Below are 14,102 nucleotides of genomic sequence, written 5' to 3' on the forward strand. Positions count from 1 at the left end.
TGCCCTGATCGCCGCTCTCTGTGCCAACAAACAGGGAAGGGGCATCCCACTGCAGGCTAAGGAAAGCCCACAAAACGCCCCTTCCCCGCCTATCAGAGTCTTCTATCAGGCTCTAATAGGCTCTCAGCTGCCTGCTCCCCTCCTCTCTCCCACCCCTCCACGTCAGTCAGTGCTGTGCTCTCACATGAGAACACAGACGCAGTTATCTGCAGCGTTGTGACCTGAAAGGTCACAGAAATAAAAATGATGGATTGCTGCAGATAGGAGCAGCGGGGAGAGGTGGTAATTAGAGCTGCATGATCCAGCAACCCCCATGGACCAGACAGCATGTTTTTTTTTTTTATCTGCTAACCCACCTCGGATTCTCTAACTCCAGAAATATCTTTAGAGACCCCTGATGGGCAATCGCATTGTTCTCTACGCTCCCCCGGCAGCAGGATGTCGCTCATAGCAACAGACGCGTTGCTAGCCTGGAGGCTCATGGCGCATTTGTACAGCATCGGCAGTGCACGGTCGCTCAAGGGATCATGTAACGACAAGCTTCTGTGTACACAGGGCTTGAACCATAGACCCTGAAGGAGCATGTAGATCAGGTGCTCTGACTGAATTGTGACTATATTTGCCACATGCTTGTTTCAAGTGTGTGATTCAGAGACTACTGCGGCCAAAGAGATCAGCAGGATAGCCCGGCAACTGGTATTGTTTATTATTAAAGCGCCAACATATTACGCAGCGCTGATAGGAAACTAATATGGCAGCCGCCATATCCCTCACTTCAGCTGTCAACAGGACACCTAAATTGATAAACAGGACACCAGGAGTTGATAAACAGCATATTGTTTAAACTTTTGATCTTGGAATTCAGCTTGAAGTGTACCTCAGCCAAAGCTCCGGCACAACATCACATGCCTACCTAAGAATTGTGAAGCCTCTGGATCCTGTAGAGGCTTCCAATGGTGTCCGCTGGTGTCCCGTTGCCACTGGAGGACCCTCCAAAGATTACAGGCAAGGGCTTGAGGGTTATCTGACAGGGCCCAGGCACCTCTTTATCCACTTCAGCCTTTAGTGTTTTTCCACCTTAGGCATCCCAGCAATGTTCACCTCCCATTCATTCACCAATAACTTTATCACTACTTATCACAATGAAATGATCGATATCTTGTTTTTTCTGCCATCAATCAGGCTTTCTTTGGGTGGTACATTTTCTAAGAACTATTTTTATTCTAATGCATTTTAATGGGAATATTAAGAAAAAAATGGTCAGCACCCAATGGGCTGATGCACAATTCCTGGGATCCCGAAGTCACCTTGGTGCTCACAGCACAAGATTCACATGCAGTAGTAGGAAGAAAAACAGCGCTGGGCACTCAAGTTGGATGCTTAAGGCTTATTTCCACAGGTAACGTCAGACATTACAGGCATACATAGGGCGAAAAAGGTCTCTGAGGAAGCGGCCAAGAAGCCTGTGAAACGGCTGTTAGACCTTTTCTCCCTACGTATGCCTGTAATGTCTGACGTTACCTGTGGAAATAAACCTTAAGCATCCAGTTTGAGTGCCCAGCGCTGTTTTTCTTCCTACTACTACTAAAGTAGTTAAGCATGAGCGCAGCCATACTACACACCAGCTGAGTACAGCTGTGCCTGTGCAATAATCCGGAGCCACAGGTGATAGAGGAGGAACGTGGCCCTGATCAGCTGGAGAGTGTCCGGCAGTGACAGAGGACCGCAAGGGAAGCCTCATTAGGATCCAGAGGTTTCACTCTGCTTAGGCACATATGCGTTTCTGAACCAGAGCTTCGGCTTGGGTTCTCTTTAATAGAAAAGACTTTCCCTCAGCTCAAACTGGCAATACATTTATACCAGGGAGTTGACCAGCACACACCCGGAACCACCAAAGGTGTAGTGAAGCCTACCTCACAAAAGCCTATAGGCACAGATGTCCTGGCACCAGACTTTGATCTCCATGAACCTACAAACCACCACCAAACTGCACCGCAAGTGTGCTGGCTGGCCCAGTTGCCACTTCTCCAGTACTTCCCTTGCTTCTCATAGGTAGCTACAGGTGCCTCTTAGTATTAGGCAACCAGAGCTAGTATTGTAGCCAGAGCTTTCCTCTGTATTAAGTAGTTAGAGATACCCCCAAGTATTAGGTAGCTAGAGGTGCCCCTGATTGAAGGGAGATCTGGTCAGTGGAATGCAGAGAGCTTTGCAAGTAACCTTTCATTTACACTCTCGTCAGGACTGCATAAGGAAGGAGGGAGGGAGGCACTGGGGGAGGAGAGTGAGCCGCCTTTCTATTATCAGGCGCCTGTAAATCCGGCCCTGTCTGAACCAGAGCTTTGGGTCGGGTTCTCTTTAAGCCAAGTAAGACTGAGGTGCGGATAGCAGTATTTTCATGGATACAGCAGCACTAGACTACTTATGAATTTGCATTGCAAACCTGCGTGACACAGACTGCTAACACATTGCTATTTTGCATTGGTAAACATTATAACAGGCCGCTGAGCACATTTTTTGCGAGAGTACAAAGCTAGCAAAATGCAACAAAACAGTTCTTACATCTCTAATGAAATATTCAAGAGTGGCGTATGCAATGGCGATGCCATCATGTGTGCTGGTGCCTCTGCCCAGCTCATCCAGTATGACAAGCGAGCGTGGAGTGGCCTGCTTCAGTATCTCTGCCGTCTCTGACAGCTCTTCCATGAAGGTGCTTCTTCCTTTGTGTATATAATCTGCAGCTCCCATTCTGTACAATACAAGGAGAAGGTTCTGTAAACAACATCTTTATACATAGATACAAAACTAAGATACAATGTAACTTCCATATTCTTCAGGACCTGAGCTCTTAAAGGACCACTATCACAAAAAATTGTAAAATTTTAAATACATGAAAACACAATGATTGCGCACCTGTGGCCGGGCACGCTTCGTGACGTCACGCTCATGCGCAGAGCATGCCCGGCCAGAGGCGCACAATCAAGGACGCGCACCGCCGGGCCAGGGCATGTGTACTAATGAACGCATAGGGCACAGGGCATGCATACTACTGCGGGTCATTGTGACCTGGAAGTAGTACAGGGGCCAGGCTGCCCATAGCTTCGTGGCTACATCTCTAGAGACGAGGTGTTTCTGCTTGATTCAGAACATACAACAACAAAAAATATTCCTCAGTAATGCGCCTTGCCAGCAGTAAGGATGTTGCCACCAGTGGTAAATTTAAGAGTGTAAAATCATGGTGAGAAAAGATTTTACAGTGGCAAACATTGACTAAACACTGAGGAGTCGTTCTAGTTATACATCGAGAGGGAGGTCTTGTGTGAGAGTAAGGTTAGGCCATGGTAAAATACAAGTTAAGATTACCAATATTCTATTGTCGGAATTACCGATATTCTACTTGCACATATCTCGGACGCCAAAACTGCACCCATTTTAAATGTATGCCTTTAAAGATACAATCATGTACAGTAAACACTTTTTTCTCTCAACACCTAATTGGATGTGTGAAATCAACACAGCTTCACTGAACATTTGCTTTCATAAACCACCTCCACTGTTTATACATTTGGTTGATGTAATAAAAATCTGCCATGTCAATCTGCTGGTGTCTAGCATAACACACCACTATGGGAGTGTGAGGACTGATAGCAGTGCAGAAGGGGTAGGCGATTTTGTTATTTAGAGTACTTTTACCTTGGTTTCACTCGATCTCCAGTCCTCTAAAGCCTGGAATAATCGCTCATTATCATTTTGGACACCTTTGCAAAGTGTGTAAAAATAGGGATGATCAGTGAGATGCAAATATCTCCACCTTCATGTAGGATTATGCACATTCAGTATGCAAATGCAGCTTGAAAATGCACCAATCAAGACTCACAAAGGTTTAAACTGATCGGTCTATTTTCAAGCTGAATGTATTTGCATAGAAAATTTGCATAATCCTGCATGCAGTCAGAAATATTTGCATCTCATTGATCATCCCTAGTACATCAGTCCCCTAGTGCCTGCTCGTTAGTGACTGGGTACAATAGAAAATCCTGCGCAAATGCTGTTATCTCTCACTTGGCCTACACCCTACATTGAGCAGAACGTGCTGCTCAGCAGACAGACAAAATTTGTGTTTCTATCAATCCCTGCTATGTACTGATGAGGGCCAAACGCCTGAAACAGGCTGTCTACATGTGGGGTTGGTGTGGCTGTGTAATAGTTAAAGCTATAGGCTTGCTATACACCAGCAGTTCTGGATGCTTGTCTAGCTTACAAGGGCGAGAAAATATAATTTGCATATTCAGTAGTGGTGCATTGTGGGTAACCACAAATGTTCACTTATAGCTGAATTATTGCAAATTTCCTTATGTTTTAAGTAGGCAATTTTCACCAAGCATTGCTTATTAGTAGGAGGGCTTTTCTGTCTCTTACCCCCCTGTACATTCCTAGTGGTTTGGGTCACCCCGAGCTGCTTGGTTACTCTGTTGTACTTAAGTAGAATGACTGTTTTGGATGACATTTATAGTTAGTGAGTACGAGCCTTTACTGGAGTGTTCTTGCTGACATGACTGTCATTTTAAGATTACGCTGGTGATTCTCATTGCTCAACATCATGAGTTTCACCTCCTTACTGAAAACAGTTTCACGTAAGATAAATAAAGCAAATGAGTTCAGCTTCTTGATCTCAAGTGACTAATCTTACCTGTGTGCTCTAGGCCAAATCTCCTGACACTATTCTCCCAACACTCACTCTGAACCCTTCTGAGGTTATGTCATCTCTGAGGCTTGGGAAACACACTTGGGAATAAGAGATTTAACAGCTTGTAGAAAATGTAATGTGCTGATTTTAAATGACACACTTGTCAATAAGGAGTTGACTCTTGTTCTTAAAAGATTCAAAATTCTTTGATAAGCTGTATAATGTTTCTACTTTGCTCATTGTAACTACCGTATATACTCGTATATAAGCCGGCGCGCGTATAAGCCGAGGAAGAAACCAGGAAAAATGTATTGACTCGCATATAAGCCCCCTCCACAGTAGCCAGATGTGCCTCCAATACAAGTCATCCCCTTCCTCATAGCCAGATGTGCCACAAGGATGATACAGCTGTGTCTCAGGATGCCACTACATGGTATCATAGACATGAGACACAACGATTGCCACACAAAAAGAATCCCAGATCATTGCACCGCTGACATGTTGCTTACACGCTCTGCTCCACAAGCCAGGGGACACAGGTAGTCTTGAGCAGCTAACTCTGCACACCATGTTGCAGGGGATTGGGGGGGGGGGGATACGGACACAGCATGGAGCCAACTGGCAAGAGCAGGACTACTAGTGCAAGATCCGCTCCACTGACTCACATATAAGCCGAGGGGGGGAGATAGACATGTGTATGTACAGGGGGGGGGGGGGGGGGGAGATTGACATGTGTATGTACAGTGCCTAGCACACAAATAACTATGATGTGTCTATGTTGTACTATCTTCATTTATTTTCAAATAAAGAGATGTTTGAAAACTAAAAAAAAATAAAAAATCGGGTATTTCGGCCTTGCCTTACAGGGCAACTATTGGAAACATACTGTAAAATTTGAATTGCATACATATGAATGTAAATTTCTCCCAGAGTAAAATGCACTATAAGTTACTTCCCCCCCCATGTTGCTGTCACCTACAGGAGGCAGTGAAAATTCAACAGATCTGACAGGTTTTGAACTAGTCCATCTCCTTATGGGGGATTCAGTTATTTTATCAAATCACTTACTGAACTGTAGTTGCTCAGTACAACGGCAAAAATAGCGTGCAAACCAGTAGTAAAGTTATCCTGGCATCTTTGGATAGATCCTTTTCAGAACGTGCTTTTGTAAAGAATAAGAATCTCCTATAAGGAGATGGACTAGTCCAAAATCCAGCAGATCTGTCAGCTTTTTAACTACCTACAGTAAGTGAAACTAACACAAAAAAGCAGCTAATAATACATTTTACACTGGGAGAAATGTACATTTTATATGTATGTGTTATTAATGTAATTTTTTTTCTTGATTGTGGTCCTTTAAAGTGATTAAACAATGTATTTTTTCTTTTAATATTTTGAATAAGGAGCAATGGACAATATTGTAGCAATGCACTGCGATGCAATGATATTTGTATTGTACATTCACAAAGGGTGCAGTGCGGCGGTTTCCGTCAGAATAACATGCAGCATTCTCTGCGTTTACAGTGGCAGTGAAGCATACTTTCATTGCACTGCGTGCTTCCAGGGGCATAACTAGGAATCACTGGGCCCCCCTACAAAACTTTGCATGGGGCCCCAGTCGCCCCATCCTGCTTTCTGCACAGGCAAACTGATAACCAATGTTATTCAATTAGCTAGTGCACACTTGAAGGTGTACTCCTCATGCAGATAAAAACAGACAGCAGTGAAGCACAGCATGCATTTTCTCTATCAATTACATTCACTTCTGTGATAAAACATGCATGTTTTCACACATACAGACACACATGGTGTACACAAAACCGACAGACCGGTGTGCTCGCAGCCTCAGCTTATTACACTCACTCTGTCCATCTGTAATGGAACAGAACTGGCTCTGCAGACTTTTCCAAGCATCACTACAGTACACAGCACTTGGGGAGTAGAGAGGTTGGGGGCTGAACACTGTACACAAGAGCTTGCTGCACACTGAATAGGGACAGTCTACAAAACTTTGTATGATTTGTTATCAGTGGCTGCACAATTGTTCTGGCTGCATCTGCTCAGAGAGCAGAAAGCTTTTTCTCTAGGTGCCCTTAGTTGTCAGTCTCCCAGGACAGGGAAAAGAAACTTCTCCCCCCATGGGCCCCCTGCGTCTGCATCTTTTGCAGGGGCTATTGCTCTGTCCCTGTGTGCTTCACTCACTGCATGGTCTAACCGGTGATGTGACTTTTTGGCACCGCTGCGTTGGTATCGCCACACAATGTGCTGAGTGTGAAAGGGCTCTTACCTATGATTGGATGAACATTCCTAGGTTATTTTGCTGTGCAGTAAAGGACTGTTACGTGATCAGATGTGCTTAGTGTTCAGTGTGGTTCTTCTATCAGAGGAGGCTCACTTAAAAAGATTTTGATACAGAAACATGCTGTATATGGATTAGCTGGTGGAGAAGTAATCAATAAAACTGTGAAAAGGGGCCTTTTGTGTGGTTATAACTGTGCAGTTGATCCGTAGACTGCTGCAGAGCCACAGCTGTGAAATCTCTCACAACAGTCACTGTGGGCCTCAGAGGAGCCACTTCCTGCTACTAGAGCAGAGGATTTACTTCCAGCGTCTGCAGACACGCGCCCCGACACCAGAATATATGCTTTATAGAGTCTGCCCAACTGAATCCATTGAAGATTGCTCCGGTGGATTAATAGTATTGGAAACTGCTGAAGCTTTACAAACACAACTACTTTAATTAGTTGGAAGCGACAAGCCTTCTGTTTATCTTACAAATTACCAGGACCATTTTGTTATAAGCAGACAAAAAAAGCGGAGAATGGAGAGGCTAATTATACTTGCGCTGTGGACAGGTTGATGAGATTCGGAGCAAGGAAACATGTTCCATATATCAGGCGGAGCATGCCAGCTATTCTACGCCGCGCTCACGCCGGGATTGTGTCACGGGTCGCACACAATGCTGCCTGTGATCAAGGAGACTGCAACCCTGCTGATATGTGGCTAGATGCACAGATCCTCCTTGTACAGATATCAAATGCAAGCGTGTAAAGAAGACCTCTGGTAAAACGTGGAGTTACAATTAGGCACCACTGAGCGGTACCGCCCTCTATCAATGTCTAACCCCGAGAACCCTCTGCTGGTGCCTGACCTTAACCACACACCCTCACCCTCCCTATGATGCCTAACCTTAACCCAAAAGGATGTCTAACCTTAACCCCTAAGTACCCCCCCCCCCACACACACACACACACTCACACTAACGGCTCATACACACATCAGACCATAGTCTTCGGAAAATGAAAGATCACAGACCAATTTTACCACCCTTCATGTAGTATGAGAGCCATATCTACACAGTCTATTCTATGGAGCTGAACTCCCCATCAGACAGAAATCTTTGCAAGATGCTGCACACAAAGATGCTGTAGACATTCAAAAGATCAGTATCTGCAAAAGATCAGTACCTGCAAAAGATCTGTTCCTGCAAATTGCATTCATAGTCTATGATATCTGCAGATCCTCATACACACCTTGTTTAACAGACATTCATCTGCAGATCAGATCCACCAGGATGGATTTTCAGATCTGCAGATGATTGTCTGATCTGCAGATGATTTTCCGTTAAACAAGGTGTGTATGATGATGATCTGCAGATCTCATAGACTATGAATGCAATTTGCAGGAACGGATATTTGGCAGGAACAGATCTTTTGCAGATACTGATCTTTTGAATGTGTGCAGCATCTGTGTGTGCAGCATCTTGCTAAGATTTTATCTGATGTGGAGTTCAGCTCCATAGAAAAGACTGTGTAGAGTATGGCTCTTATACTACATGAAGGGTGGTAAGATTGGTCTGTGATCTTTCATTTTCCAAAGACTATGGTCTGATGTGTGTATGTGGCCTTAGAATAAAGATCCCTGCCTCCTAACACTCAATATTTTCACCGCCATAGGCAGCAATATTAAAAGTTGCAATTGGCTGCTATAAATGGTAAATAGCAGCTATAAATGGCTAAACTGTGGTTGTAAGTGGCTATACTTGATAGTGTCTATAAGCAGCCAACGCCCACATACATTTTTCCGTTGCGTTCCGGTTATACAGAGAACACAAAGCAACATCCCACTGAGAATGTGGCCTCAGGAATTGTCTGGTCAGGACAGTCACTAGCCTCTGCTGGGAAGACCATATACCTGTGTGGGAATGTCTGCAGTCTGGTATCCAATACATGCCTTAAAGGGATACTGTAGGGGGGTCGGGGGAAAATGAGCTGAACTTACCCAGGGCTTCTAATGGTCCCCCGTAGACATCCTGTGTTCGCGCAGCCGCTCACCGATGCTCCGGCCCCGCCTCCGGTTCACTTCTGGAATTTCTGACTTTAAAGTCAGAAAACCACTGCTCCTGCGTTGCCGTGTCCTCGATCCCGCTGATGTCATCAAGAGCGCACAGCGCAGGCCCAGTATGGTCTGTGTCTGCGCAGTACACTCCTGGTGACATCAGCGGGAGCAAGGACACGGCAACGCAGGCGCAGTGGTTTTCTGACTTTAAAGTCAGAAATTCCAGAAGTGAACCGGAGGCGGGGCCGGAGCATTGGGGAGTGGCTGCGCCAACACAGGATGTCTGCGGGGGACCATTAGAAGCCCCGGGTAAGTTCAGCTCACTTTCCCCCGACCCCCCTACAGTATCCCTTTAAATGCAGTTTTCATGTGGAGTCATTTTGCACTAACGTTCACCTAATTTACACCGACCAATGTGAATACACCTTTTCCTAACAATTATTTCTTCTGTGTTCAGTACTTTAACTACAAAAAGGGAGCAAAATATTGATCAAGTCTAATTGCTGGCTAATGATGGTCTAATCATTCATTCCATTTTTAGGGCCGGTGCACACCAAAAACCGCTAGCAGATCCGCAAAATGCTAGCAGATTTTGAAACGCTTTTTCTTCTTTTTCTGTAGCGTTTCAGCTAGCGTTTTGCGGTTTTGTCTAGCGGTTTTGGTGTAGTAGATTTCCTGTATTGTTACAGTAAAGCTGTTACTGAACAGCTACTGTAACAAAAAACGCCTGGCAAACCGCTCTGAAGTGCCGTTTTTCAGAGCGGTTTGCGTTTTTCCTATACTTAACATTGAGGCAGAAACGCATCCACAATCCAAAAAATGCCTCACCCAGGAATTTTTCGTTTCTGCAAAATGCCTCCCGCTCTGGAGTGCACCACCCCATTGAGATACATTGACCAAGCAGATCCGCAGCCGCAAGCGGATCTGAAAACGCCCAAAAAGCCGCTTGGTGTGCACCAGCCCCTAATGTGATCAAATTAAATAATCATATTGAGGGAAACCAATCTGTCACTGTAAATGTGTACAATCAATGCACATTTTTTCCCCCGAAGTCTGATCAGATTAAAAATGATCAGAGGGAGGGCCGCAATCATTTAAAAACCCTCAAATGATCCCTTCCCAGTCTAAAAAAATAAATAAAATCATATTCTTGTACAAATGCTACGCAATTGGCTACCATTGTAGACGATATGATTGTCGTTACACTCTACTCAGATCTCTAATTAGCAAAGGTGAACAGTGTGCTCCTTCTTGGCAGGGCTGTGGAGTTGGAGTTAGAGTCGTAAAGAAAATACGCCGACCCCTAATAAATTTGAAATTAAAGGAAAAAATATGATAAAATGTACTATTTCTCAGATAATACTTATCATAAATAACTTGAATATACAGTAACAGCAGTGCTTAGTCCTCAAAAAAAGAAGTAATTAACCAATCAAAAAATTGTCAACAAAATAAAAATAATTCTGCACGTGCGTGTGTGTGTGTGTTTTACATAAGCCAGCAGCATCTCTGCCTCTCTGATATCAATGAGAGAAGAGAGCTGGATAAAAATCCTCCTCTGTTAGGCTGTGAAAGGAGTTGGCTGACACATACTGAGGAATTACAGACACGGGCAGAGCTGTCTGCAGGAAGAAACGATCAGCCTGTCACTATTCAGTGGATGAGAGCTGCAGGGGGAAGAAGGTAAACACACAAATGATCTCTTGAGATTCAAAAGGAAGGCTGTATACAGCCTGCTTGTGTATGGATGTATTTTCTATGTGTGGACATAATGTACATCAACCTACTTCCTGTTTTAGTGGCCATTTTTTTTTTATAAATAAACTTTTTAAAATTGTTTTTGACTACTTTTAATGCGGCGGGGAGCGGCGAAATTGTGACAGAGGGGAATAGGAGATGTCTCCTACACACTGGTATGCTTACTTTTGTGCGATTTTAACAATACAGATTCTCTTTAACCTCCCTGGCGGTTTATTAAAATCCGCCAGGGGGCAGTAAATACTTTTTTTAATGTCCAACGTCTCGCTACATGATAGCCGCTGCTCAGCGGCATCCCCCCAGCCCCTCCTTCAAAGAACGGGATCTCTTGGAGGGCTTCCCCCGTCGCCATGGCAATGGGGCGGGATGACGTCACCGACGTCATAGGGGAATCCGATCCACCCCACAGCGCTGCCTGGCACTGATTGGCCAGGCAGCGCACGGGGTCTCGCCTGGGGGGGCCCTGCATCGCGGCGGGTAAACGGCGGATCGGCGGCGATCGGGTGAGACACGCAGCAAGCAAAGTGCTTGCTGCGTGTGTTAAAAAAAAATTATTAGGAGGTTAAAGATACTTTTTACACATAGAGTGTCATAATGCGTAAACTAGTCTGGGAGTGGAAAATGTCAGCGATGTATAAATGCATAATAACAATAATAATAAACAGCTGGACGATTCCCCACTAGTGATTATGCCATTACTGTGGAAATTGCCCTTGTGGCAAAGGTCTGAGCGACATGACAAGTCTCTGCCATTGTATTATGGCTAGGCTAGTGACATTTCAACAAAGCATCTGTTGAAGGTAAACACCTGTATATCTATAACACCACCACATTGGTACAAATGTTTTGCAGTGAAAGACACCTAGTAACTGCAGTGTGTCACAGATCTAATAACTTTCCTGTCATAGCCCCAGCCTGGGAATTCAGTACAAGGCATGTTATATGGTTTTGTACTCTAACTAGCTCTCTAGTGATGGCATGCTTCTATACTTTTTCATTTTTTACATCAATGTGAGAAATTCTTTAACGTTATACTGATTCCAACTACAGGTGCCAAAAAGACACAAGAAACCCCAGCATTAAGTTACGCATTTCTTTGATTTTCAACCAAACTAAGCCAGTGCCCTACATTGAACAGTGCTGGATATTTTTCTGTGAACATATAGTGCTTTCATTGGCAGAAATCCCCTTGTACAGTGTATGCTTTGAAATTTTACACCACATGCAAAGGACAATGATAATAATAGCGTTCACAATCTCTGTATACCTAATAGAAGACATAAATACGGTATGTAGAGTGAGACAGAGCAGCAGCATGGTGCGAGTCATGTTTATGGATCCAGATACTGAGCTATAGGAAGCTTTATAAAACTGAAGGTAATATAATCCTGCCTTCCTTTCCCTGGCATGAAGGTCCCTGGATGCTACTTGGGATGCAGGTTCTAAGGAGAGGCTTTATGCGGAAAGGTTAAAGAAAACTGAAATCTGATAAACATACAAAATAGATTATTTAAAGTGGACCTGAACTCAGAACTTCCTCTCTGCTCTAAAAGATAAGCAACAGCATAATAACCTATAAAGAAAAACATTTCTTTGTTACAGCTGATACAAATCCTGCAATAAATATGCAGTGTGTCTACTTCCTGCTTTCACAAAACCAGACATATTGTTGACATTCTGTGTTTACAAATTAGCTGCTCTGCCATGGCAGTCCGCTGACACAGTTGAGAGACCAAATTACACTTGCGATTAATCCCAGATGAGGGAGAATTAGACAGGTTAAACTCCTTAACCACTTGACCACTGAGGGGTTTTTACCCCTTGTGCACCAGAGCAATTTTCACCTTTCAGGGCTCCTTCCATTCATTTGTCTATAACTTTATTATTACTTATCGCAATGAAATGAACTATATCTTGTTTTTTTCGCCACCAATTAGGCTTTTTTTTAGGTTGGACATTATGCCAAGAATTATTTTATTCTAAATGTGTTTTCATGGGAAAATAGGAAAAAATGTGGGGAAAAAAAAATTATTATTTTCAGTTTTCGGCCATTATAGTTTTTAAATAATGCATGCTACTGTAATTAAAATCCATGAAATGTATTTGCCCATGTGTCCCGGTTATTACACCATTTAAATTATGTCCCTATCACAATGTTTGGCGCCAATATTTTATTTGGAAATAAAGGTGCATTTTTTTCAGTTTTGCGTCCATCCCTAATTACAAGCCCATAGCTTATAAAGTAACAGTGTTGTACCCTCTTTACATAAATATTTAAAGGAGTTCAGTCCTTAAGGTAACTATTCATGTTTTTTTTTAATTGTAATTTTTTTTTCTTTTTATTGCAAAATAATAAATAAATTGGGGAGTGTGGGAGGTAATGAGTTAATTTATAGTGTAAAAGTATGTATTTGTATATGAAAAATGTTTTGGATGTAGTTTTACTATTTGGCCACAAGATGGCCACAGTAACTTTTTGTGAATGCGTCCTGTAAGCGTCGGAAGTACGCTTACAGGCTGTTCAGGCGTTCAATGAGGCTGGCAAACTTTTTTTTTTTTCACAATGATCGCGCTGCTTTTCATAGAAGCAGCCGATCATTGCTGGGGGGCTGAGACCAACGAACGGGAATGGTTTTTCCCGTTCATTGATCTCCAGGCGAGCAGCCGGCGACGTGCACAAGCGTGGGAGGGCACACGAGCGAGCGGAAGCGCGGACAGTGGCGGGAGGTGCGTATATCTATGCTCCTGGTGGGCAATAGGTGTAAAAAGGAGCGTAGATATACGCACTGGTGGTGGGCAAGTGGTTAAATACATACAGGGTGCATTTTTCTGTTTTCATTCTGTCCTGTGTAAGAGTTCAGGCCCACTTTAAATGCATGTTTACCTTTTTGAATGTGCAAGCCTGCAGCAAAAAAAAAAAAAAAAAAAAAAAAAATCACCACATGCTTGGCTGTATGCCTCCAAAGAAAGTAGACACTGCATAAACTGCACTTCCACCCAACACTGAATCCTCTACCTAATAAAGTACCCGCAACTAGATTTGTCATTAGACATAGCGAGAGGAAGAGAGCTTCACCTCTGAAGTCAGCAATTTATGAATTGTTTTCAGAAATTACAGATTATGGGTAAGTTCATCACTTTGGGGAAAATGGTTAGAGTTCCCGTATATACTCGAATACAAGTCGACATCGTGTATAAGTCGACCCCGATATTCAACCTTCTAAAGCTGGAATTTTTCATTGGCTCAAGTATAAGTCTACCCAGCAAAGTTAATGGCTGCACTTGGGACTCAGGAGGAGTTAATGACTGCAATGCATACAGT

At 43.6% G+C, this 14,102-nt stretch overlaps 1 protein-coding gene across 4 annotated transcripts in view; it reads right to left on the reverse strand.

The window, feature by feature from the left end:
• The window catches only part of MSH3 (mutS homolog 3), a 246,423-nt gene that overhangs the window by 10,512 nt on the left and 221,809 nt on the right, over positions 1 to 14,102 (reverse strand). For all 4 annotated transcript variants that reach the window (XM_068247988.1, XM_068247981.1, XM_068247994.1 and 1 more), the window contains exon 21: positions 2,560 to 2,746. In XM_068247988.1, the coding sequence (XP_068104089.1) occupies positions 2,560 to 2,746 (187 nt within the window). The remainder of the gene's footprint in view (positions 1 to 2,559; positions 2,747 to 14,102) is intronic.

This window comes from Hyperolius riggenbachi, chromosome 1 (assembly GCF_040937935.1).
Source record: "Hyperolius riggenbachi isolate aHypRig1 chromosome 1, aHypRig1.pri, whole genome shotgun sequence".
In the NCBI taxonomy this organism is placed as follows: Eukaryota; Metazoa; Chordata; class Amphibia; order Anura; family Hyperoliidae; genus Hyperolius; species Hyperolius riggenbachi.